This window comes from Dipodomys merriami, unplaced genomic scaffold (genome assembly GCF_024711535.1).
Source record: "Dipodomys merriami isolate MVZ:Mamm:240054 unplaced genomic scaffold, mDipMer1.0.p SCAF_33, whole genome shotgun sequence".
NCBI lineage: Eukaryota > Metazoa > Chordata > Mammalia > Rodentia > Heteromyidae > Dipodomys > Dipodomys merriami.
The window spans coordinates 3,824,246-3,848,025 of NW_027204826.1; the positions used below are offsets into that span (position 1 = coordinate 3,824,246).

The 23,780-nt window shown below is 54.5% G+C and overlaps 1 protein-coding gene across 1 annotated transcript; it reads right to left on the bottom strand.

The window, feature by feature from the left end:
• Window positions 1-1,630: 1,630 nt before the first annotated feature.
• On the bottom strand, window positions 1,631-23,556 carry Cd276 (CD276 molecule). Its single transcript, XM_070042921.1, has 8 exons — window positions 23,298-23,556; window positions 12,653-12,763; window positions 10,518-10,856; window positions 10,114-10,410; window positions 6,111-6,245; window positions 4,466-4,507; window positions 3,128-3,163; window positions 1,631-2,083 (listed from the first exon to the last, which is right to left on the bottom strand). Exons 2-8 carry the CDS (start codon window positions 12,711-12,713, stop codon window positions 2,061-2,063), a joined length of 933 nt encoding a protein of 310 aa, XP_069899022.1. The 5' UTR covers window positions 12,714-12,763; window positions 23,298-23,556; the 3' UTR covers window positions 1,631-2,060.
• Between the last annotated feature and the right edge of the window lie 224 nt (window positions 23,557-23,780).

Sequence of the window (23,780 nt, forward strand, 5' to 3'; positions counted from 1 at the left end):
CTCAGTTTCCCCCTCTGTAAGGTGGGAACCTAATGGAAGCCCTACCCATGCCTGAGGTCTGAGAAATCAGGGGATGCTTCCATAAACAGGAGAACCCAGCTGGTGACCAACAAGCCTGGCCTTCTGGTCAACCGGCTGGGTTTCCCGAGAGGGAAACAGGCCAGGAACCCCAGGGGGCCACAGAGACCCCAGCATCCCCTACCACAAAGGCCCAACAGAGGGTTCGCTGATCCATGCTGACCCGATCCCTTCCCAGCACTTCCCAAAAGAAAAGCTTGACAAAGGCATTTATTTCTCCCAACACTCCCCCCCCCACCCCCCACCCCCAGTATACAGAATCCACATTTAAATTAGAATTTCTCACATCTTCCGTAGCCCTTGGGTGGAGAAGACACTACGAGGAGACAGTAGAACACGGTCTAGTCTACCAGAGGCTGGGGCTGCCAGAGACAAGGCAGGCACCAGCCAGCCCCAGAATAGCACCATGGCCGGATGATCACTAAGCCTCTGAGCTTGGTCCAGCCCCAGGGTCCGGTGAGGTCAGAATCCTAGCCTGGCCTGGGGTGTGCAAGGACCCGGCCACCTGCCCACCAGCTCACCCCCGGAAACACGACACTGCGTGATCTCCAGTTGTGGCAGGGCTTCTTCTCTCCAGCATTCTGCCTAGGATCTGGGCCAGGGGGGCGGGTGGGGTGGACGTGAGGTATTCCAGAAGCTGTGGGCACGGGGGGGGGGGGGGGCAGGAGCTACTGGTCACAGCTCATTTTTTTTTTTTTTGGTTCATTGGACGTGGGGCCTGAACTCTGGGCCTGGGCGCTGTCCCTCAGCTCTTCAGCTCAAGAGCTAGGGCTCTACCACTTGAGCCACAGCGCCACTTCTGGCCTTTTCTGCTTATGTGGTGCTGAGGAATCGAACCCAGGGCCTCATGCATGCAAGGCAAGCACTCTACCACTGAGCCACCTTCCAAGGCCACAGCTCAAGTCATTTATCAACTAGCTGAAAAAGGAGATCCACAACACCGTGCTGACCCCTGCTGTCACTGCTCAATAAACTTTCAGTTGCTAGATCAGCAAAAGAAACAATGGCTCCCAAGGTTGGGAGGGGGGTAGGGGAAGCCAGGTGAAGGTACTTACACCAATAACCCCAGCTACTCAGGAGGCTGAGATCTGAAGATCATGGTTTGAAGCCAGCCAGGGAAATCAGCGGGACTCAACTCCAAAAAAAAAAAAAAGGCTTGGAGTGGAGGTGTGGCTCAAGGGGTAGAGCACCAGCCTTGAGTGAAAAAGCCCAGTGAGAGCGTGAAGCCAGAGTTCAAGCCCCATGACTGGCACCAAAAGAAAAAACTTAATTAAAAAAAAAAGGTGGAAAAAAAATCACAAGGATAAAGGGGCTGATTGCCAGGGCACCCCCTCCTGCGGACCCTCAGAGAAGCAGTGACCAGCACGGGCTTCCCACGGGCAGGCAGGTGGGGAGGAGACCAGAGGGGGGCCAGCGGACACGTGATCCAGCACGCGTGGCCACAGGCTGCGGTGGAGGATCTGTGTGTATGGGTCACACTTAGATGGGGTCAAGGTTTGGGGGCTAGAGCAGGAGGAGGCAGGAGACTCAGCGTGTTGATTCAAGAGATGGATCACCCCCAGATCGGGCAGGGGGGGTGGGGGGAAACAGGGCACAGGACACACAAGCCGCAGGGGTGTCTGTCTGCGTAGTCCCTTGGTGAAACTAAGGCAGCGGGTTAGTCTATACACGGGGTCTGTTGTTCCGGTGGCTTTTGTGGGACGAGGAAATGGAGAGACTGTGTATTGTGTCCATAAGAAATAAGGCAGCGGCTAGTTCCTGTACCATCAGTGGAGAAATAAGGCAGCAGGATGACTCTGAGCATCGTGTCCCTTATAGAAATCAGGCTGCGGGTGGCCCATGTACCGCCTTCTTCTGAGACTGTCCACAGCAGCCAGCGTGGAGCCCTTCCTTGGGGGGTGAGGGGAGGGGATGTCACATTGGGACTCCCCCAAATGCAGCCAGCAGGTAGGAACCCCCTGGTAGGGGCAGTAGCTCCCTGGTCAAGCGATTTCCGGTCCATCATCTGTATTTCATGGTGGAAAGAAAAGAAAAAACAAGGAGGAATGGAACAGTTAAAAAAGGAGTTGTACCGTTGGGATTCTGTCCGAAATACAGAGACCTGGCCATGTACCGGGGTACAGGGACAATGAGCCACAAGGCCAGGGGACAGCCCCGTGTTAACCACAGGGTGTCAGAAACTCATGCCGGCAGGTAGCAGGCACTGGCGGGGGCTACAGGGGGACCGCCCTCTGCTCAGCCATCTCTCAGTCTCCACAGCCCTCCTGCTGGTCCCTCGGCCATGGTCCATTTGTCCTTCCAAGGCCAGGCTCCATCCGTGTCCCCCTCTTCCCGATGTCCCCTCCCACACGCAGATGTCATTGTGTGGCCCTGCCCTGCCACCTCCGCCTTTCAGACACTTTCTTTTCTTTTTTCTTTTCTCTTGTGCCACTACTTGAACTGGAACTCGAGGCCTGGGCACTGCCCCTGAGCTTCTGTGCTCAAGACTAACCCTCTATCACTTGAGCCACAGCGCCACTTTTGGCTTTTTAGTAGTTCACTGGGCTTTCCTGCCTGGGCTGGCTTCAAACTGCCAACTTCAGTTCTCAGCCTCCTGAGTAGCTGGGGATGACAGGCGGGAGCCACAGGCGCCCGGCCTTCCGACCACGTTGCCTAAGAATTCTCTTCAGGGACCAAACTGATACTGTGTCTCTCCACCCACCTCGCTCTCCTGTGCTCCTCAGGCTTAGAACCACGTGACTGACTCCCTGCATTTCCTAAAGTAGAGGCTGATGGTCAAGCCCCGGTATGGACCCCACCTCCACCCACCACACCCCCTCCGGTACAGGGAGAGGAAGCCTGGGTGCTACTTGGGATTCTCTGCCACTGGGACCTGGGTTACTCAGCCAGCTAGGGGGGAGGGGAGGAGTGGGGTGACAGTGAAAACATGGTGAGTGCTTCCCTTGCGGCCCCCCCAAATGCACACACATGCATGCAAGCGCGCGCACGCACACACACACACACACACACACACACACACACACACACGTGCACCCCTGAGAGTCTCTACCTTCTTTGTTTTCCTTGTGCTTCAGAGGCCGCAGGGCTGCAAGTCAGAAAGGTATATATGGGTCAGTGAGGGTGGGGAGAGAGTGGGGGACTGGTGGGGGCAGAGGGAGGGCGGGGGTGGGCAGAGCTGGGGGCATGGGAGGGGTGCAGGAGAGGGGCCTCGGGTTGCCGTCCTAAGTCCTGGCCCTGCTGGGCACCCGTAGAATGGGGACAGCCACCTGTCCTCCAATAAGCTGGAGAGTCGGGGTGCCCTGAGCCCCACTGCATAAAGGAAGGTAAAGGAACAGTTGCAGGGGCCCCCGGGGGCCTCGGGTGGGCAGGAAGTGACCCGATCTCCAGCCCACCCCTGTCCTCTCCTCGAAGGACACCTGTCCCCAGCCTGGTCTCCGGGCCGTCTCCCCGCCCGCCTGCCACACGGGCACCACAGGTGGAGAAGTTTTTCTCTTGTTCTTTTTTCTTGTTTTTCTTTTTTTTTGCTAGTCAGTTGGAGGTGTCTCTTGGTTGTTTCCTGCCCAGGATGACTTCAAACCAGGATCCTCAGATGTCAGCCTCCTGAGTAGCTGGGATTACAGGAGGGAGCCACCGGAGCCTGGAGTGATCTCCCGGGGTCTTGGCTGGGACAGAAGAGGAAGCCGGCATCCTGGCTGGGACAGCTCCTGATGGCACCTCAGGAATGAGGACCAGCTGCTCGCAGGCTAGATCCCACCACGCCTTTTGCAAAAGCACCTGCCTGTCCAGCCGCTCCAGGGCATTTCTACACAGCCCGCTGGTGCCAGCAGGGCAGGGCCAGGGTGACAATTACAGAAAAGATCATAGAGTAAAAGCCTAGAGAAGCAAAGGGCCTCGTCCTCTAAGGAGGACCATGGGCCGGCCATCTGGCCACGAGAGCAGGACTGCAGTGTGTGAAGCACCAGGTCTTGCATATAAATAGAGACAGACGCAGATATGATCCAATGTGGATAAACTTCCAGACTGGTTGACCCCATCTTACACATGAAGAAACTGAGACCAGAGAGGAACAGGGGCTTGCTGAGGGCCGCTCAGTTAGGATGAGACTTCTGTCTCCTGAGAAAGGCCCCTGGCTGCACAGTGCTGGCTGAATTAGGTGGCACTGGCCCTGGGACTGAGCTGAGGTTGTCAGGAACAAAGAAGCAGCTCCTGGTGGGCAGTGGCGGGGGGGGGGGGGTTGACCTCCCCACATGCAAAGAGCAGAAGCCCTGGGATGGAGGCTTTGGTCAGAGAATATGCTTCATTCAAGCCCCATAAAGGAAACCCGGCCCCTCCAGCTCCTGCCTCTTCCTCCCTCTGCCCAGGGGGCCACCTCCAGGCTCCAGTTCACCTGTCTTGGATCCCTCTCCATCCACATCCTGGTCCTCAGCTCCTAGAAGAGAACAGCTCAGGATGAATGGAAACCTTCCACAGCCCTCTCTCTCTGCCATACTTCCCCACCTGAAGCCTGAGCGAGCCTGACCTGTGGTCCAAATGCTGACTGCCAGGTAAGAGGTTGAGAGCAGAGTTGAACCTCAGACAGAAGGAGAGGACTTCCAGACTTCCAGCCTGGAGCCCCATCTCCTGGCCTTCCTCTAGTCCACCCACATTTATTACCTTCCCCATTCACCAACCCAGCCAACCATCAACCTCTCCCATCTGCACTGCCCTTCTGTCTGTCCACACGACCTTTTACAAAGCCTACCTAGTTTTCCACAACACATCTTGCCATCCACAGTGCTAGCACTCACCTACCTACAAGTGACCTAATCTCTCCCCACTCTCCTTTCTGATGGCTAGTTATCTTCCAGTCCCAGTTACCTCTCTGCTCATATCTCTGTCTACTCTTTCTTATACTACCCCCTACTGTCCACGCCCCATCCCCATCCACCAATCACCAACGTCCACTCAAGTCTGACACTCAGCCTAGCCAATAGCAGCACCCCAAAGGCAGACATACTCCACCAATCATTGTCCACTCAAGACTGATGCTCAGCCCAGCAAATAGCAGCAGCTCAGAGGAAGACAAGAAAGTCACTGAAGTTTGGCAACCTGCTACTTCATTTCTAGTCCCACTTACAGTCACACACATGTGACACACTACTTTTGCACTCGCACGCTAATGCAGATCATACTCAGTCACACAAGTGACATATTCAGCCTCAGGCTCTCAACCTATTGCCTACACTCATTCTCTGTCCCTAGACATGCACGTCGATATCACAGGCATAGCTCCTGCTGTGGACTGCACGTTTGTTCTGGCCAAAACTCACACCGAAGTGCCAGGTACTGGTGACTCATGTCTGTCATCCTAAGCTCAAGAGAGCAGAAGATTGAGGTTCATAGGCAACCAAAGCAAAAAAAAAGTCTAAGAGACTTTTATCTCCAATTAACCAGAAAAAAAAAAAAGCCAGAAATGGAGAGATGGCTCAAGTGACAGAGCGCCAGCCTTGAGCAATAAAAAGCTAAGGGATGGCACCCAGGCCCCAAGTTCAAGCCCTGATCTTGGCACACACATACACACAATAAAGGCCTCATCTGGTGCCAGCCCACTGATATGCGAGTGCCCGGCCTCCCGATCTGAGAGCCAGTCCATTTCTGTGCATTATCCCGTCTCAGGTTTTCTTTCTTTTTTTCTTGACAGTTGTGGGGCTTGAACTCTGGGTCTGGGCCCTGTCCCTCAGCTCTTCAGCTCAAGGCAAGCGCTCTACCACTTGACCTACAGTGCCACTTCTGGTTTTCTGAGTGGTTTATTGGAGATAAGAGTCTCATGGACTTTTCTGCCCAGGCTGGCTTTGAACTGTGATCCTTAGATCTCAGCCTCCTGAGTAGCTAGGATTACAAAGGCGTGAGCTACTGGCGCCCGACTCAGTTTTCTCTTACAGCTGCACAAAATGGACGAGACAGGGGCATGCCCAAAGGAAATGCAAAGTGCATAGTACACACACACATACACACACACACACACACACACACACACACACACACTCACTTACCTGTGCTCTCCTCTTCACACCTCTGCTTGATCTTTCTCCAGCACACAAAGGCCAGGGCCACCAGCAGTGCCACCAGACAGACAGACAGCCCCACAGTCACCCACAGAGCCTCGGGAGGGAAGGCCATGGGCTGCCCTGGGGAGGAGAGGAGGAGGAGAAAGTAAGATTGGGGACCTGGCCCTGAGGACAGACCCCGCCATCTCCCCATGCCCAGCCCCCATGGAAGCTCCCTGGCGCCTTCCATCCAATCCCAACCCCCTCGCACTGATGGAGCCACGCCTGCAAAGTCTGTGAGTAACGAAGGCTCTAGATTCTTCTACGGGTCCCTGTTGACTCTAGGATGATGTTTCCATTATTCAGAATAGAGTCAAGGATCTCTATAACCAAGCCCCTGCTTTCCCGCCCCTGGCCAAACCCACGTCCCAACCACTTTCAGCAGAAACATCTAGATTCTTCCTGCCTGGTGATGTTGCTCTGTGCATCAGGAATCTGCAAACTACAGACCATGGGTCAAATCTGGAATGTGGTCTGTTTTGGTACAGCCTGTGAGCTAATGTTAATCTTCACACTTGGTAAAAGGTTACAAGAGCGTGGGAGAGACAGACAGACAGATGAGAGAGGGAGAGAAACAGAGAGAGAGGATAAAAGAAGAGAAGCTGGCAGAAAGAAGCACCAGAGATATATGTGGTCCACAAAGCACTTATTTGTGTGTGTGTGCACATGCCAGTACTGGGGCTTGAACTCGGGGCCTCATGCTCTTTCTTGGCTTTTCTTATACTCTATTACTTGAGCCACACCTCCACTCTCAGCTTTTTGCTGGTTAATTGAAGATAAGAGGTTCTCAGATTTGTCTGCCCTGGCTGGCTTCAAACACCACAATCCTCAGATCTCAGCCTCCTGAGTAGCTGGAATTACAGGTGTGAGCTACCGGCACTTGGCTGTCCTAATTTTACAGGAAGTGCGTGCTTAGCTCTGCATATGCAGAAGAGGGTGCTGGAATGCTTGAGGGGCTGAGCTTCTCCAAGGATCCCTAGCAGTCTGGGGGGGGGGGTGTGGAGAAGAACTCCCAAGAAGCACAGAGTCCTCTTCTGTTAGCTATCTCCTGTCAAGGGCAAGGCTGAGAAGTCTATGCTTGGGCCAAGGCCAGCAGGGCCCTGAACAAAGTCACCAGAGTAGAACAGAGCAGAGCTGCTCCCATACAGGGTGAAGCCTAGGGGAACCAACAGAACAAAGCATGTGGTCTTTCTTTGTCCCCTTGGCCGGGACATGAGAGAAACAGGGCCAGAAGGGGATTTCCCTGCAGCAGCTGCAGAGACCCTGGCACAGGGGCCGTGTTTTGCCAGGCATGGCTGGCAAAACCGCTGCTCTAGATATTGGAAGCGGAGGCACTGATTGCCAGGGAACTGGAGAACAGAGCGGTGGCTAACTCGGCTGCCCCAGGGGGACCCCTCCCGTTGTCCATGTAAGATCTCCTGGGGGGGGGGCGAGCCCAGCAGCTCAAGCCTGCAATCCCAGTTAGTTGGGAGGAAGAGATCAGGGATCAAGGGACAGCCATCAAAGCCAACCTTCGCCTAAGGGAGTTTGCGGGACTCCATCTAAACCAATGGCTGGGCATACTGCAGCACGCCTGTCATCCCCAGTGACACCCAGAAGCACAAATAGGAGGACTACAGTCCAGGCAGATCCAGGCATAAAGGGACACCCTGCTCTAAAAATCCCCAATGCAAAAAGGAGCGGGGGGGGGGGGCCAGCCTAAGTGGTACAGCATCTGCCCAGCAAGCGAGAGGTCCTGAGTTCAATCCCCAGCACCACCCAGGAAAGAAAATAAATAAATAAAACCTGGCAAAGCTGAGCGCGGGTGGCTCACGCCTGTCATCCTAGCTACTCAGGAGGCTGAGATCTGAGGATCGTGGTTCAAAGCCAGCCCGGGCAAGAAACTCCATGAGACTCTTATCTCCAATAAACCACTAGAAAACTGGAAGTGGCGCTGTAGCTCAAGTGGTAGAGTGGTCACCTTGAGCTGAAGAGCTGAGGGACAGCGCCTCGGCCCAAATTCAAGCCCCATGACCGACAAAAAACAAAAAAATAAGAAAAAAAAAACCTGGCAAAAGAGGAAAGGGGCAAAATGGCAGAAATATCTGGAGAGGGTCTCTCTATATATTGGCCCCTAGGCTGGTGGGGGTGCCTGGAACACAGCCCAAATCTGCTCACACTCATCTAGTAAAGGACAGAATGAGCTAGGCTCAGACCCCCAGCCCCACTGGGCTCCACACCCAGTTCTCATTCCAGAAACCTTTTCCACTGAGAGCCAGGCCATGGCACACTGGCATGGGAGAGCCAGCTTCAGGACTCAAAAGTCCAACTCCCAGGTGGGAGCCAGTCAGTGGCTCAAGCCTGTAATCCTACTCAGGAGACTGAGATCAGAGGATTGCGGTTCAAAACCAGCCTGGGCAAGAACATCCACGAGACTCTTATCTCCCATAAACCACTCAGAAAACTGGAACTGGTGCTGTGGCTCAAGTGGTAGAGCACTAGCTTTGAGCTGAAGAGCGAAGGGACAGCACCCAGGCCCAGAGTTCAAGCCCCACAACTGACTCCCCCCACCCAAAAAAAAAAAGTCCAACTCCCAGAATGCTGCACGAGGCCCAAGCTGTTTGAAGCAAAATACAGGCCAATGGCTCCAAAGCAGGCCAGGACTTCTGGAATGAAAGTGAGTGGCTGACTGAAAGGTCAGGAGGAAAATTAAGCTAAGAGTCCCTGCCTTATTTCAGTGCCAGGCCTGGGACTTGAACTCAGGGCTTTGGTGCTGTCCCTGAGCCTCTTTGTGCGCAAGGCTAGCACTCTACTACCTGAGCCATAACACCACTTTTGGCTTTTTTTTGGTCGGTCATGAGGCTTGAACTCTGGGCCTGGGCGCTGTCCCTGAGCTCTGCAGCTCAAGGCTAGCACTTAACACTTGAGCCACAGCGCCACTTGAAAACCAAAACTTAAAAGACATCACCCCATGGATGGCTGCCATCTGGTGTGTGACCACATGGGGGCAGCAGAGAAAGCTACGAGCCACATGAGCTGCCCGGGTGGAGATGCAGGAAGGAGGAAGGAGACAGATACCCTACCAGCGAAAAGGCCCTGCTCTGTCTGGGGACCCTGCACAGTCAGATGGTGCCACAGATCCCTTCCCATGACTGAGAGAACTGCCCCTGACCCATGCCCTCATCAAGCCTTGGGGCCACAACTACTGCCCACAGATCCAGATTCCAGGCAGGCCCTGAGGACAACTCTGAATAAGATGTGAGACACTGAGGAAGAAGAGGAAGGAAGGGAGGGAGGGAGGAAGGAAAATCCCTCTTGACAGTACTAGGGATTGAACTCAGAGCCTTGTGCTTGCTAGGCAGACACTCTACCCCTTGGGGCATACTCTAGGCCTTCTTTTACACTCATTATTTTATACTCATCAGGGTCTGGGTGCGTCTCAGCTTTTCCACTCCAGGCTGGTGCTTAACCACTTGGAGCCACAGCTCCACTTCGGTGTTTTCTGGTGGTTCCCTGGTGGTAAGAGTCTCACAGACTTTCCTGCTCAGGCTGGCTTTGAACTGCGACCCTGAGATCTCAGCCTCCTGGAGCAGCTAGGATGATTAGGCGTGAGGCACCAGAGACCAGCTCCACTCATGTGTGAAGTAGCTTCTTTTTTTCCTACCCAAGTCAGCCTGGACTGCAATCCTCCTGATTCGTGCTTGCCCCTGGATAACAGGTGCACCCCCTCCCCTACTCAGCCTCTGGGTTTGAGATGGAGGGGGTCTCCACAACTTCTTTTTGTTTTGTAGGCCTCAAACCTGCGTCTCTGATCTCTGCTCCCCCCCACGCTCCCCCCAAAGAGCTGGGACTGCAGGCCTGCGCCTACCACGATTGGCCGTGATTCCACAGATCAAAACCACCACCACCACCACCACCACCACCACGTCCACTGGGGTTGCAGCGGCCTGGGGTCACCCCGATCGGCTACCTGCGATGGTGACGGAGCCGTGCGCGTCCTGCCGCAGCACCAGGTTCCGCACCCGGCAGCTGTAGGCGCCGTCGGGGCCCAGCACCACCCTGAGCACGCTGCGCACGTCGAACAGGCCCTGCTCGTCCGCCATCTGCGACGTGGTCACGTTGCCGGCCAGGGGCGCGCCCCGCCTGTCCTGCCAGACCACCTCGGCCTCGGGGTAGCCCCGGCGGCTGGCGCAGGTGATGGTCACCGTGTCCCCGGGCCGCAGGTCCTTGCTGGGCTCCAGGGTCATGCTGGGCTTGGAGTAGGGGGCTGGAGGAAGGCAGAGGTCAGGGGTCAGTCAGGAGAGGGCGGGGCGCGGGGTGGGAGGGGCTGCATGCGAGGGGTGGGAGGGGAGAGCGCCCCCTGCCGGCGCTCACCAGCCACCTGCAGGCTGACGGCGGCGCTGCCAAAGTCCCGGATGCTGACGAAGCAGGTGAAGCTGCCCTCGTCCGCCACGCGCACGCGCCGCAGCCGCAGCGACGCGTTGCCGCGCGCCAGCAGGTCCGGGAAGAGCGCCGTGCGGTTGGCGTAGGCGCTGCCCTGGTCCCGGCCCTCAGCGAAGCTGTGCACCAGCTGTTTGGTGTCTGTCAGCTGCCAGATGAGGTTGAGTTGTTCCAGGCTGAAGTCCGGCTCAGGGGCGAATGAACAATGCAAGGTGGCGTCGGTGCCCACCAGGGCCACCACTGGATCTTCCGGAACCTGGACCTCCACGGCTCCTGGGGGGTGAGATGGGAGGGCGGGGCGTGGTGATGGGCGGGGCTTGTGGTGGACGGGGCGGGGCCTAGAGGGCCATCCTCCAATCCCAGCTTTGCTCGTCTTTGCACACCACACTTTTTGGGAGGGGGCGGGATGCTGGTTCTGGGGCTTGAACTCAGGGCCCAGACTTTTCCTTCAAGACTCGCTCTCGAGCACTTGAGCCCCAGCGCCACTTCTGGCTTCTTGGTGGTTCAGTGTAGAGAAGGGTCTCGCAGGCCTTCCTGACTGAATTGGCTGTGAACCTTGATTCTCAGGTCTCAGCCTCCAGGGTGGCTGGGATCACAGGTGCCAGCCTGTGATGATATGATCATTACACACATGTACACGGGTGTGTGTACACATACATACGTGTCAGCCCGGCTATGCAGGAGGCCAATGTGGACAAACAACTGAAGAACAACTAAAGCAAAAGAGGGCCGAGGGTGTGGCCCCAGTGATAGAGCCCCAGTGTGGGGGGAGAAATCATCAGTTGGGGATCAGAATATGGAAGGAGGAGGAGGAGGAAAAACGAAGGAGGAAGAGAAGCAGGAGGAGGAGGAAGAAGGAAGAGGAGAAAGGAGGAGGAGGAGGAGGAAGCAGCAGCAGCTAGGATTAGAGCCAGGTGTTGGTGATGAGACTCTTAGCTCCACAATTAGCCAGCAAAATGCCAGAAGTGGAGGTGTGATGCAAGTGGTAGGGCACCAGCCTTGAGCAAAGAGCTAAGAAATGAACCTTGAGTTCAAGCCCCAGTACCAGTACCAGCACGCGCGCGCGCGCGCACACACACACACACACACGTAATACCGATCCAAGCAATCACTGCCATGTGAGGATAGATAATCAGCCCAGTGATGGGGAGCAGCCCTTCCCCAGACACAGAATCTGCTGGAGCCCCAATTTTAGACTTCCCATCTTGGAGCCCAACATGTAGACGTGCACCACCTCTGGCTGACCACACGATGGCACCAGAGCTTGCGGTGTGCCCCATTAGCAGTATGTAGGGGGAAAGTGGCATGCATTCAATATGGCCGCTGACCCCTGACTGTGTAGCAGGCAGCCATCCATTGATCAGGGGGCCAGCAGGTGCTAAGCAAGCAATCATACAATATGTCAGGTGCCAAGAAGAACACGGTCAAGGGCAGGAGATAACCAGGAAAGTCGTGCCAAGGAAATGTCATTTGAGCAAAGGCTTGCACAAATTAAGGGCTGGGAGTCGTGCAAGAATGAAAAATAACGTAGAGGCAGAAAGTTGTAGTCAGAGGAAATGGAACATGCAAAGATCCTGGGGAGGGAACACAGTGTGGTCAGGAAACTTCAAAATCACACAGCACTCGGTGATCACATTCCAAAGTTACAGATGAAACAGTGAAGGCTAAGAAAGATAAGGAGGCCGGGCGTCAATGGCTCACATCTATAATCCTAGCAACTCAGGAGGCTGAGAGCTGAGGATTCAAACCTCTGCCCAAGCAGACAAATCTTTAAGAAAGTCTTAACCAGCAAAAAGCCAGGTGTTGGAGGTGTGGCTCAAGTGGCAAGAGTGTTAACCTTGAGCACACACACACACACACACACACACACACACACACACACACAGAGCAAAGGGACAGCACCCAGCCCTGAGTTCAAGCCCAAGAACCAAGAATAGCACTAAAAAATAGAGGTTGCCTATTGGATCCCAGACATAAGTGTGGTTCTGTCAGCTAGGCAGGAGTCTGGTTGAAATGGGTCCAACCCCCACCCCCACCCCCACCAGCCATGATGGTCAGGGCCACCTCACCTGTCAGAAAGAAGCTCAGTATTCCCAGGGCTGTGCCCATGCACACCCCCCATCCACGCATCTTCCTGTGAGGCAGCTGACAGCTGAGCTCTCCGTGGTGGACCACTGTGCCTGCATGGAGGAAAAGGAAGCAAGGCCTTTGTTTGGGCCTCCCCAAAGCCAGCCTTCAGGGAAGGGCTGCAGCTGCCCAGTGGGAGGTTTTCCTGCCCAACCCCCTAGGGCATCCTGTAGAGGGACCCTGATGAGATGCTAGCAGGAGGAAGCCATCCCAGAGGCTAGACTGGGGCAGTGGGCAGGAGGAAACAGATGGATCCACCAATCATTTCAGCCCAAGTTTACGGGGGAGGAGGCTGGGTGGTGAGCAAGGCAAAGCTGGGCTGCTCAGGGTCAAGGCTGAGCACTTGGCTGGGTGCAGAAGAGCTCAGGCTACAGCACGGGGTGGCAGAAAGACACATTGGCACTGAGTGACCAAGGCCAATCAGAAATGCAAGCGTGCCAGGCTTGCCTGCACTGTCATCCTAGCTACTCAGAGCAGAAAAGTCTGAGAGACTCTTTGTCTCCCAACTAACCAGCAAAAAGCCCAAAGTGGAGGTGTGGTTCAAGTAGTAGCCTTGAGTTCAAGCCCCAGTACTGGCATCAAAAAATAGCAAGAGACCAGAGCCCAGAACTGAGTGCAAAGTAGATTTGTGGCTCCAGCCACATTTTTTCCCCCTACCCCTTCTCTGCCCCTGCCACGGGGCAAGCTTCACTGAAATCCACAGCACCGGATCCAGCCATAGGCAGCAGGCTCCATCCGGTGGATCGCAGCCATGCTGTGTCTCCCACACACCACGTGCCCATGCTGGGCAGCTGGGCTGAGGGAGTCCCTCAGCCACACGGGTGCGTCCTGTCCCCTCCCTCCTCCTCTTCTCCACAAGCCTCCGCAGTGGGAAAGCTCCCAGCAGCCTCGTTCTTTCCTTTCCTTTCCAGACACTTCCGGTCCCAAATCTGGAAGCCTCCAGGCCTGGCCACCTGCTGACTGAACGGCTCCATTCACAGCTGTATCTTGGCAACACCCCTTCCCGTCCTGCCAGGGTGGCCCCCCAGAAACCCCAGCAGCAGCGACTGGGGACTCTCACCTGCGATCCTCAGATCTCAGCCTCCTGAGTAGCTGGGATGACAGGCGTGGAGCCTGGTGAGCTCAGCCCCATAGTGCTCCCCCAGAGCCCATGGCTCCTCCCTCAGAAGGGCTTCCAGGGTGGGCACTGAGCTTCCATGCACCCGGGAAGCCCATTCTTCTGGTCCACCTTGGAGAGAATCCACTTGGCAGCCAAGAACAGAGACACTCCGCATGTGTAAAGCAACATGAAGCTTCTACCCCCAGCCTCAGAGCCCAGGGACACAGAAGAGGGTAGAGAAAGCACATCGCACAGGCAAAATGGTACTCGAGGATCAGAAGGTGTGACCTGGAACAGAAAGCCAATCACAGCCCACCTGGACGGATGGGCGGTGCCCTGAGCCACGTGGATGCATGATGATCCTGTGCTGAACACACACAGCTCACCCACCCCGTGCCTTTCCCAGGGGAGAGCCTCACTAGAGTCGGCCTGCACTGCCCCCTTGTTTCTTCCTCTCAATCATAGCCTCAGCTAAATGTGGAGCTCCGCAGAGCCCTCGAAGGAAGCACCGGAGCGCCCAGGCCTTCTACAGAGAAGGAGGAGACAGGGGCCAGCCCACTGCCACAGTTGGAGTGTGGGAATACAGCCATCTCCAGCAAAAGTGAGCCACCACATGGAGGCTCTCAAGACATGACTCAAAGCCGGGCACTGGTGCCTCACGCCTGTCATCCTAGCTACTCAGGAGGCTGAGATCTGAGGATCGCGGTTCAAAGCCAGCCCAGGCAGGAAAGTCTGTGAGACTCTTATCTCCAATAAACCACTCAGAAAACCAGAAGTGGTGCTGTGGCTCAAGCGATAGAGCGCTCGCCTTGAGCTGAAGAGCTGAGGGACAGCGCCCAGGCCCAGAGTTCAGGCCCCACAACCAACAACAACAACAACAAAAAGACAGAGAGATGACAGAGAAGAAGCAACCCTGAAAGGAAATACCTGCATGGTGATGGGGCCCAACAGGGGTGCCTTGCCCAGCCCTGAGCAGCAACAGCATCCCGTTGTCTATCCCTCTACTCGTCCCAATTCCACATGCAGGGTAAGAAGGGCACAAAGATGTCAAGAGCTCCTGGATCCAGCTGTACCTGAAGCTGTTTTCCCCGTGGGCACAGAGGTGACCAAGCAGTTCATGACAGAATGCACTCTACATGCAACAAAGGCTACCTGGAGGATCTCAGGCCCAAGGCAGTCCCCCTCCCCCCGACCTCGCCACCCTGCAGGTAAGTCCTAAAGAAAACAAGCAGCTCCCCAGATTAAGGCTGGGAACCCTGGCCTCCTCCTTCTCCGCCCTCAGGAAACCTGGCCTAGCTCTGCCTCACAGAGAAGCGTGCCCAGAGCTGGGAGTTCTGGTCCCCAACTCTGATCCTTTGCTGTTCAATTCTTTTTATTATTGTTGTTTTATTTTTGGCGTGTTGGGGTTTGAATACAAGGCAAGGTGATACACAGACGGGTTACAGTTACATACGTAAGGTAGTGATTACATTTCTTGTCTAACTTGTTACACCTTCCCCCATTTCTCTCCCTCTTTCCCTCCCCCCACCCCCTCAAGTGGTACAGATCATTTCCAACTATTGTCTTGTGAGTATCGCTGTTGTATAGGTTTCCCCTTTGTCCTTTGACTCACCATTTTGTTGTTCCCCTTCCCTTCCCTAGTTCAGATAAACAATACCCAGAGTACCAAAATCAAATGAAGTGACAACAGGGGATAAACCATAAAGGGGAGAACACACACACACACACACACACACACACACACACACACACACACACACAATCACATAATACACTGAGAACAACGAAGTAAAACCTCTTGTGTCCATGTCTTGGACTTCATTTTACTTAGCATAATCTTATATGGTCATATGTACATAGCTATTGAGCTATTCTGCTCACCTGCTAAGATTATCCTAGATGTATACACCTGCTAAGATTATCCTAGATGTATACTAATTATTAAAATAAGGGAAACCATGGGACCTATGTTTCTTTGGGTCTGGCTTACTTCACTTAATATGATTTTTTTCCAAGTCCTTCCATTTCCTTACAAATGGGGCAGTGTCATTCTTGAGCCATTCATCTACTGAGGGGCATCTGGGTTGGTTCTGTATCTTAGCTATGGTAAATATTGCTGCGATAAACATAGTTGTGCTGGGAGCTTTAGTGTGGCCCATGTACTGTATCTTTAAAGTTCAGGCAAATAGTTGTCAGGCAAATCACACAGGCAGAAACAGCTCTTCTCTGCCAAGAACTACAAATCCCAGTCTCTGCTAAAGACTACAAATCCCAGCCTCCCTTGCAGCTGGGCATGACTATTTTCTGACTAATAGGATTTTAGAGGAACTGACAGGTACAACTTCTGGGTCATGCTCTTAAAGGGGGGGGGGGGTGTCACAGCCTGTCTCCTCCTGGAAAACACCTGTGTCCCAGCCTTCCCAGCCAAAGGCCAAAGGCCACACTTCCTGATCCCATACAGCAGCAAGATACAGGGGCCTGAGGGACTTTGGTATTAATTTTGGCTCCACCCAGACAGTCACACCGTGTAAGTCACTGCTATTTTGGAACGAAAAAGTCATTTAAGGAGTCATCCCTCCCTCATTTGCCCTCCTCTCCATCTTTCCACTCTGAAAATTGCCAGTGCCCAGTACCACACGCACACACAGGCGAGCACACACACACACGCACACGCACACACATGCACACGCACACACACACATCTGAAACCTGTGTCCTGTCTCCTGACAGTCACTGCTGCTTGAGCCCAGAAGTGTCCAGGATGGATAAGGTCTGGGGACTGAAGGGCCGGAAAAGAGTCAAGAGTGGCTAGCAGCCTAGAACAAAAGGCCAAATGAGGGCACCCAGGATAAAATGGGGAGACCTAGGAATGCAGTCTGACTAGGGAAGAATAATTCCTACTTTTGCTTTTTTGTTCTTGTAATGGGGCTTGAATTCAGGGCTCGGGTGCTAGCCTTTAGCTTTTCCACTCAAGGCTAACGCTCTACCTCTTAAACCACATCTACTTGTGTCTGCTCAGGAGGCTGAGATCTGAGGATCAAAGTTCCAGGCTATCCCAGGCAAGAAAATATGTAAGACTTTTATCTTCAATTAACCACCAAAAAGCCAGAAGTAGAACTGCAACTCAAATGGTAGACCACCAGCCTTGAGCAGAAAAAAAAAAAAGGGACAGTGCTCAGGCCTTGAGTTCAAACCCCAATGCTGGCACCAAAAACACAACGAAAACAAAACAAAAAAAATGAATTTACAAATATTGCCCTTCTTAAATCAAGGCTATGTTTAATATTGCATTTCAAAAGTTAGCCTGGATATTGTTTTGCTCCCGCCAAAGAGAATGAGAGGCAGTATCGCTGAAAGTTTGCTCTGTGCTAAACGTTTTACTCAGATGAATTTAAGTGTTCCCACAATTGCATCAAGTAGGGACTATTATTGTCTCATGCGGCAGACAAGGGAACTGGGAGACAGAAATTTAATAACTTGTTCAAGGTTATATAGCTAAGTGACATAAATATTTTAAATAGCATTGTTTGCACAATAAATATAGGGTTAAAAAAAAAGGTTTGGGAAACATATAGATAATTAATCTGTGGCCAGTTCTTTGGCACAGGTTTATACAAAGTAAGTCAGTACGGATGTTGGAGGGGAGGGGTGATCGTCAGGAGCACTCGAGAGAGGGGGCATCCTCTGTCTGGCAGAGGGGGTGGATGAGAAAGGTGTGGAGGAGGAGGGATCCAGTCAACGTCACAGCGTATTCTGGGAGAAGCTTCTGGAGATGAGACAAGTCTTAGAGGTCACTTGAGGACTCTGGATTGATTCTGACTGATTGTGCTCCCATTGGAAAAGTGGAATGCTGTAGCCCACACCTCCTACTGCCTACCCCAGACTGTCCTGAAATAGCCCCAGAAACTTCTCTTAGACAAATGACACGCGAAGTTCACATGGCCATCCTGAGGGCCACAGGACAAATCCAGTTAAAACAGGCAATCACCTTCCCACTGGGACTGCAGCTCAATTCCTCCTGATTTATTGACTAATTTAATTGTTTTGTTGTGCCAGTCCTGGGGCTTGAACTCAGAGTCTGGGTGGTGTCCCTGAGCTTTTGGGCTCCAAGGCTAGTGCTCCACTTCCAGCTTTTTGCGGATTCATCAGCCGTAAGAGTCTCATAGACTTTCCTTCCCGGGGCTGGCTTTGAACTGCAATTCTCGGGTCTCAGCCTCCTGAGTAGCTGGGATTACAGGTGGGAGCCACTGGGCACCCACCACAACATCGGCTCCTTTCTTAACCCAGCAGAACATGCCAGGCCAATTCTCCCCAGCTGTTGTTTTCTCTCCCCTTGGGTATCCTAAAGCACTCTCTTCTTGTTTCAGACGCACCCCTGGGATAACAGGGGTGCACTCTACACCCAGAATCCATTCCATACATCCTGCATTGGGGTGTCACAGGCCAGGGCCTGTGAGCAGATCTGACTCAGTGGTGGATCCCTGCCATCATGCCCTTAATCCAACTGATTGGTCAGCAATGAGCTGTGAGCCAAGCCCCACCCCTAGTCCATCATTGATCAGGAATGGGCTGTGAACTAGGCCACACCCAATCAGGGACTTCCTTGAGCTTTTTTACTCCCCTCAGCCAACAGTGAAGAATTTCTTGCCAAAGGTGCTAGGAAGGATCAAGTCTAGGCTGTTAGCAATCAGCTATTAACTGTCAAAGAACTGATTTTAAGCCGCATGCTGGTGGCTGAGGCCTGTCATCCTAGCTGCTCAGGATGCTGAGATCTGAAGATCGGGGTTGCAAAGCCAGCCTAGGCAGGAATTCCATAAGACTCTTTTATCTTCAATGAACTATCAGAAAACTGGAAGTGGCGCTGTGGCACTTGCTGAGTGGAAGAGCTCAGGGACAGCACCCAGGACCTGAATTCAAGCCCCACAACATCATCATCATCATCATCATCATCATCATCATCATCATCATCATCATCATCATCATCATCATCGTCATCGTCGTCGTCGTCATAACGGCAGAGGTTAAAGCTAGAGGATATGGAAACACCCTCCCCAGCTCCAAATATTCTGGTCCCTAACAAGCTAAATCTCTAGACTTCCCAAATACTAGTCTGTCTGTCTGTCTCTGTCTTTCTTCCTTAGTCCATTTGAACTAGGAGACCTTGAATATATCTAATTTATATTTCCTGCACCTTTCTCCCTGGCTATTCCAAGTCAGCATCATTTCTTGCTTGGATGGTTGCAAAGCCTCTTCACCAGTCTCTCCTTTTCCTTTGTTTCTCCCCGCTCCCCACCCTCCCCACCAAAGCAATTTTGTATGACAATCTAATCTACATGCTCTCCAGAGTAACCAGTCTTCAAACACAAATAGCACCCAGTCTCCTCCTTCAACAGCCGGTCCCACGGTTGTTCATTCTAGTTGGGAGGAGCTCTCAGGGTATAGGTTTACCTGGGTCTCTGATTCCAACACCAGTGCTCTTAGCAGTCAAGTCAAACCTCCTGATTCCTATACAAAGCATATTTTGTGAAGGGTAATATAGTTGTATATTGTTAAGCTTGCTGTGGAATTATAGAGTTTATCTATAAAAAAAAACATTTCTTTCTTAAAGTTAACCCCTTTCCCATTTATAAAAGTAATGCAGTCAGGCACCAGTGGCTCACACCTGTAATCCTAGCTACTCAGGAGGCTGAGATGTGAGGTTGTCAGTTCAAAGCCAGCCTGAGTTGGTTTCATCCAAGTAATCAGCAAAAGGCTGGAAGTGTAACTCAAGTAATAGGGAACTAACTTCCAGTCAAAAAGCTAAGGGATGCTGGGTGCCAGTGCCTCACATCTTTAATCCTAGCTACTTCAGAGTCTAAGGTCTGAGGATCACAGTTCAAAGCCAGCCTGAGCTGGTTTTGTCCCAGTAATTAGCAAAAGGCTGAAAGTGTAACTCAAGTGATAAAGAACCAACCTCCAGTCAAAAAGCTAAGAGAAGCTGGGCACTGGGGCCTCACACTCTTAATCCTAGCTACTTAGGAGGCTGAGATCTGAGGGTCATGGTTCAAAGCCAGTCTAGGCAGGAAAGTCTATAAGACTCTTATCTCTAATTAACTCACTGAAAAATTGGGAAATGGTGCTGTGGCTCAAGTGGTAGAGTGTTATCCTTGAGCAAAAGGAGCTCAGGCCTGGCCTCAGGACAGGCAAAACTAGAAAGCTAAGGCCCTGAGTTCAAGCCCTAGGTACACACACACACACACACACACACACACACACACACACACACACACACACACACACACACAATGGGGGGGGGGAGCCAGTGCAAGAACTCTTAGCAATGGCTTTGCTACAAGGACCTTTGGCCACTTTGTCAGAAAATGCCAGTGCAGTGGCCAACAAAAGCCGGTCCCCACCACTACTTTCTCCTTTCTCAGCATGTTCTGTTCATCCTGGGCCTGGGTCTCCCATCTGTTCCATGATGCTAAGTACCCTAGCTTACTCGATTGCTATGGTGATTACCTGAGATGAAGTCTAATTAAAGAGCATCCATCATAGCCCCGCCCCCCTAACCCTGAACACCCAAGGCTTTCCACTGGGGCCACAGGAGTGGCTGACCACAGGGTGGTAGGCAAAGGCTGCCTAGCAGAATGTGTGGCCCTTGCCTTATGGGTGGTCTACACGGAGTCTCTCTCTCCCCACCCCTAGTGTTTGGCGTTGTCCCCTCCCCTCCCCCACTTTTACTGGAGGCTTTCCTGCCAACTTCTGTCCTATAGGAAAATGAGAGTAATGAGAAGTCACCACCCACTCAAAGGATAAGCTCAGGGGCAGTGACTTTATCCTCCCTGCCCTTCTTCCTTCTCCTCTGACCTGTGACTCAGACTCCACTCAACCATACACAGAGGCCATTTAGGTTTGGATCATTTTTCTGCACAGAGCCCAAACTTTCTATGTCCAACCAAGAGGGCAGATCCTTGTCCATCCAGCAAGATGGCAGACCCTACTGGGTCCCCACTCCAGTGGCTCACACCTGTGGTCCTAGCTATTCAGGAGGCTGAGATCTGAGGATTGTGGTTTGAAGCCAGCCTGAGCAGGGAGAAGTCTATGAAACGCGTATCTCCAATTAACCAGCAAAAAGTCTGACGTGGAGTTGTGGTTCAAGGGGTAGGACACTAGCCTGGAGTGAAAAAGCTCAAGGACAACATCCAAAACCGGTGTTCACAGAACTGTCCCAAAGTAGGACAACTTCACTGACCTCGGGACCCTCCTCATCCGCCCATGACAGCACAGGTAACACAGGATGGATGGTTTGAAGACTCCCCCAACCCCATGGGTCGTGGGGCCTGAATATTGTCCCTCAGCTCTTCAGCTAAAGGCTAGCACTCTACCACTTGAGCCACAGCACTACTTCCAGCTTTTTCTGCTTATGTGGTACCGAGGAGTCGAACCCAGGGCCTCATGCGTCTCATGCATGAGAAGCAAGCACTCTACCACTGAGTTACCTTCCCAGCCCTGGTTTGAAGACTTTATAATAGTGTCATCGTGGCCACTCAGCAACTCTGAGTGTGAGACACACACACACACACACACACATACATACACACAGAGAGCTGGAAACAAGAGCCACATTTCATAGCCCAAGGGCTTCACTCCACCCAGCACTCAGATCAGCCCGGCCCACCAGTGGACAAGTTCAGACTTCAGCGTCTAGTCCTAGAGTACCCGCCTATAGGTCCCCAAACTACAAGGAAGTTTGTTTTTGGTCTAGCACCGGGCTTCCTGGGGGATTTCTGGGAAGCCACAGAGAATTAGAGAAGTAAACTCAAATAGAGTTCTCAAGAGCTGTGTGCTGCTGACTCAGGCCTATAACCCTAGCTATTCTAGGAGGCTGATGAGATCTGAGGATCATAATTCAAAGCCAGCCTGGGCAGGAAAGCCTTTGAGACTCTTATCTCCAATTAATGATCCAAAAGCTGGAAGTGGAGGTGTGGCTCAAGTGATAGGGCTCCAGCCTTGAATGAATGAAAAAGCTAAGGGGCAGTGCCCAGGCCCTGAGTTCAAGCCCCAGTACTGGCACAAAAGAAAAAAAAAAAAAGACCTAGGGCCTTGCATGCATATAGAACTCAGATTCAGGTTCCTTTACAGACCGACCCACACCCATTAAAGGTGATGTCTTTCTCTAGCAAATCAATTTCCACACCGATCCCCCCTCACACACAACACCCCCCATCCGAGATGGCCTGTCTGAGTCACCCATCACGCACTTCTCATTAGAGCAGGTTTGGCTCAGAAATAAACCCCTTTCCTGCCAGTTCACTTACAAGTCCGCCAGCCGGCCATGGCCCTGGATTCTGTTTTCCTCCTCCGATGTCCCTACCCTGGGGCTCCCCTCCACCGGGACCCCATCTCCCTGAGGAGCCCTGGTCTCCCTCCAGGCTTCTTGTTCCCTGACAACCCCTTATCCTTGGGGGCTTCTGAGCTGTTCCCCAAACCCAGCCCTTCCTGCAAGCTGTGGTTGCACCCGTCGCCCCTCCTTTCTCCTCCAGACAAGCACAAGGGATACTGGCGACCCCAAGCCCGAGGCCCCACTTCCTCAGCGGGGTCTTTTCCTGTGCAGGCCCGGGGGGGGGGAGCCCCCCCCACCACCATCCGGCCGGCCGGAAGTGCCACTGGCCTTCCAGAAACGTCCACACCGGGACGGATCGGCTGTGCCAACCGGCTCCACACCCGCGGCCTCGGCCGCCAGCCGCACCCAGCCGGCCTCCCGCGGCGGGCCTTGGGGTCCGGGACCGCCCCCCCATCCCATCTCCGCCCGGGGGAATTAGTGGCCAAGTTGGGGGTGCAATGCGGTCTGGCACCGCGGTTCCCGAGGGGCCCTAGAGCCGGGTCGGCGGAGGGAGCTCCGCGTGCTCGCGGGCCCAGGCGGGGCTAGGGGAGGCGGGGGGGGGGGGGGGCGGGAGGGGAGACTGTGGGGAGGGGGGCGCAGGGAGGGGGCTCTGTGGCAAGTTGGGGCACGCGGAGGGGGCCTGTGGGGGAATTGTGGGGAGGGGGGCTTGTAGGGAGGGGGGACGCGGGGAGGGGGGCGCACCGCGGGGAGGGGGGCTCTGTGGGGAGGGGCCTCTGTGGAGAGGGGGGACGCGGGGAGGGGGGGCGCACCGCGGGGAGGGGCCTCTGGGGGGGCGCCAAGGAGGGGGCTCTGTGGAGAGGGGGGGCGCACCGCGGGGAGGGGCCTGTATGGGGAGGAGGGCGCGGGGACGGGTCTCTGTGGGGAGGGGGCGCAGCGCGGGGACGGGGGCCTTGCGAAGGGGGTGGGCGCAGGGATGGTGCCCGCGGGGAAGGGACACCCCCGGGAAGGGGGCCCGCGGGGAGAGGGGTCCCCGTTCCCCCTCCCCGGGAAGGGGGCCCGCGGGGAGGGGGCGCCAGCTCCGGGCCCCCGGAGCAGCCGCGCGCACGGCCCGGGCGAGGTGAGCAGGCGGACAAAGGCCCCGCGCCGCCCCGCACGCACTCACCGCGCCGCGCCGACTCCCGGGTGGCGGGGACGCAGCCCAGTGGCCGCCGCAGCGAGGCCCGGCCCGAATGGGGACCGGGGCGGCCTCGAGCCCGAGGGGCGGGGCGGGGCGGGAGGAAATCGCGGGCCGGAAAAGCTCCTGGCGGCGCCCCCGGAGCCCGATTGGGCCCGTGGCAGTGGTTTGGGGCTCAGGCCGCTGGGCCGGGCCTGCACCCCAGTCCCCAGACCAAGCCCGCCTCTGTTTACGGGGGGGGGGGGATCCGGGGCTGGGGAGGGGGCGCCGATCTCCAGGCTGCCTCCCACACCTCCCGGAGGGGGGCCGGCCACACCCCTCCGGAGAGCCCGCTGGCGCCCCCCCAGGTCTGGAATCCTGGGGTCGAATGCCAGCCCTGGGCTGGCAGCGAGGCGGGGAGTGGAGAGGGTTAAGGCGATTGCGGGGGGAGGGGGCAGAGATCTATAAATACCGCGTCGTGGGCGCCTGGGC